The sequence below is a fragment of the Cystoisospora suis genome, assembly GCF_002600585.1.
Source record: "Cystoisospora suis strain Wien I chromosome Unknown contig_4046, whole genome shotgun sequence".
Classification (NCBI taxonomy): domain Eukaryota; phylum Apicomplexa; class Conoidasida; order Eucoccidiorida; family Sarcocystidae; genus Cystoisospora; species Cystoisospora suis.
Genome location: NW_027156839.1, coordinates 2,097 through 3,766, shown reverse-complemented (window position 1 = coordinate 3,766; position 1,670 = coordinate 2,097). Strand labels below are relative to the sequence as shown.

At 54.1% G+C, this 1,670-nt stretch overlaps 1 protein-coding gene across 1 annotated transcript; it reads left to right on the top strand.

The window, feature by feature from the left end:
• Positions 1-1,473: 1,473 nt before the first annotated feature.
• On the top strand, positions 1,474-1,668 carry CSUI_007583 (uncharacterized protein; the record flags this gene model as incomplete). Its single annotated transcript, XM_068067728.1, has 1 exon — positions 1,474-1,668. A coding segment is annotated over one exon (192 nt), but the record flags the coding sequence as incomplete, so codon positions are not given.
• Between the last annotated feature and the right edge of the window lie 2 nt (positions 1,669-1,670).

Sequence of the window (1,670 nt, the reverse complement as noted above, 5' to 3'; positions counted from 1 at the left end):
CACGATACGATGCTAGATGCTCCAGTCTGCTGTGTGGTGCGCCACTCGCAACGCTGTCAGTTGTGCTGGGGGCAGCACCAAGCTTTTTCAACAAGGGGTGAGGAGACGAGATCGCAAGAGAGGAGTCTAGTTGCACTACAAGCTGAAGCAGCAGAGAAGACCGGACGGGAACCGCTTCCTCCGGGTGAGATGACCATTAGGGAAGCTCAGTCGGTGTGTCCCGAAACACTTTGTCTCAGGCAATACTTGGATTTGATACCTGGAGCAGAACTGCCATACTGGGCTAGAGTCTCCAATTTGTCACCCATGCTCAGAGAGGGAGTGCCATGCCTTCGAAAGCAGGGGAGATGAAACGTCGGACAGAATCCATTTACCAGTACACCTGAGAGTGCCAGTGATTCAAAGGCTGCACACGGGATAATTCTCCCCTCACTCTGGGAAAAAGAAGACACTCGCCAAGTTGGGGCAGCGGCATGTCTGGGGATCCATGGCTCTGAATGTGCACAGAGTCATCAAGACTCGTCTACAGTGCTGGCAGCAAGCAGCGAACGGACCACGGGTTCTTCCGATGGGGTCTCTACCCAAGGGCTGGCCAGGAGAAATAGTTGGTATGGATCTTTTCGAACCGCTACCCAAAACAGTCAGGGGCTCGACAATTAGACTCGTTTTTATCGATTATTTTACCAGGTGGGTCGAGTTGGCAGCCCTGCGTAAGGCTGAAGTGGGAGATGTGGTCGCGTGCCTGCTCGATAAGTGGGTGCCCCAGCATGGAGTCCCAGCGGTACTCCTATCTGATAACGGTCTGCAGTTCGTCGCTACAGTGCTGCGAGACTTCTGCAACAGTGTTGAAGTAAAGAAGATATACAGCACTCCCTATCATCCACAGAGGAACTCTGTTGTTGAGCGTTTCATGAGAACGTTGAAAAAGGCTCTTGCCGCTATCGTGGATGAGGAGGGCCGCGACTGGGACTTGTATTTGTCTGCTGTCGCGCTGGCTCACAATTCAACACCACACATGGCCACAGGATTCTCGCCGTTCTTCCTGACGCAGGGGCGAGAGGCAGTGTTAGCGGTGCAACGTCACGTGGACGAACCCCGTCTAGATGCGACGTCTAAGATGTGGTTGCATCGTCTATGGCGTGCGCGTGTTGCAGCTCATGAAGCACAAATGAGAGAAGACGCGAGGAGAAAAGAGCTGATCGATAAGGATGGGTCTAAAGTCCCTGTGGGGTCAGTTGTTGCAATCAAGCTATCTCCGCATGAGAAGGCCGTTTACCCGGCAAGATTCACTCCAAAGTATGCGGGTCCGTGGGTGGTCGTCGAACGCTACGCGAATGGAATTACGTACCGGGTCCGGGATGTTGCCACCAATGAGGAACATCAGGTCACCCAGACTCAATTTAAGCTGTTGGACCTCCCGGATGACGAGCCAGCAGAGCCTACGCTGCCCCGCTTACTTTTAGAGGACGTAGGGAGAGAAGAGGGCAACACCTGCTCAAGAATGAGCACGGACAGGGTGGCTATAGGGACAGCCAAGGAACCCTGCAGAGAATCTCTCCTGCATGGGTCTGAGTATCAACTGCGTCCGGTTGCCTCTCGTCGGGCGCGGGCAGCTGAAGCGCGGCGTCAACAGCAACATTTTATCGACCAAAGCGTGGAGACCACGCTTA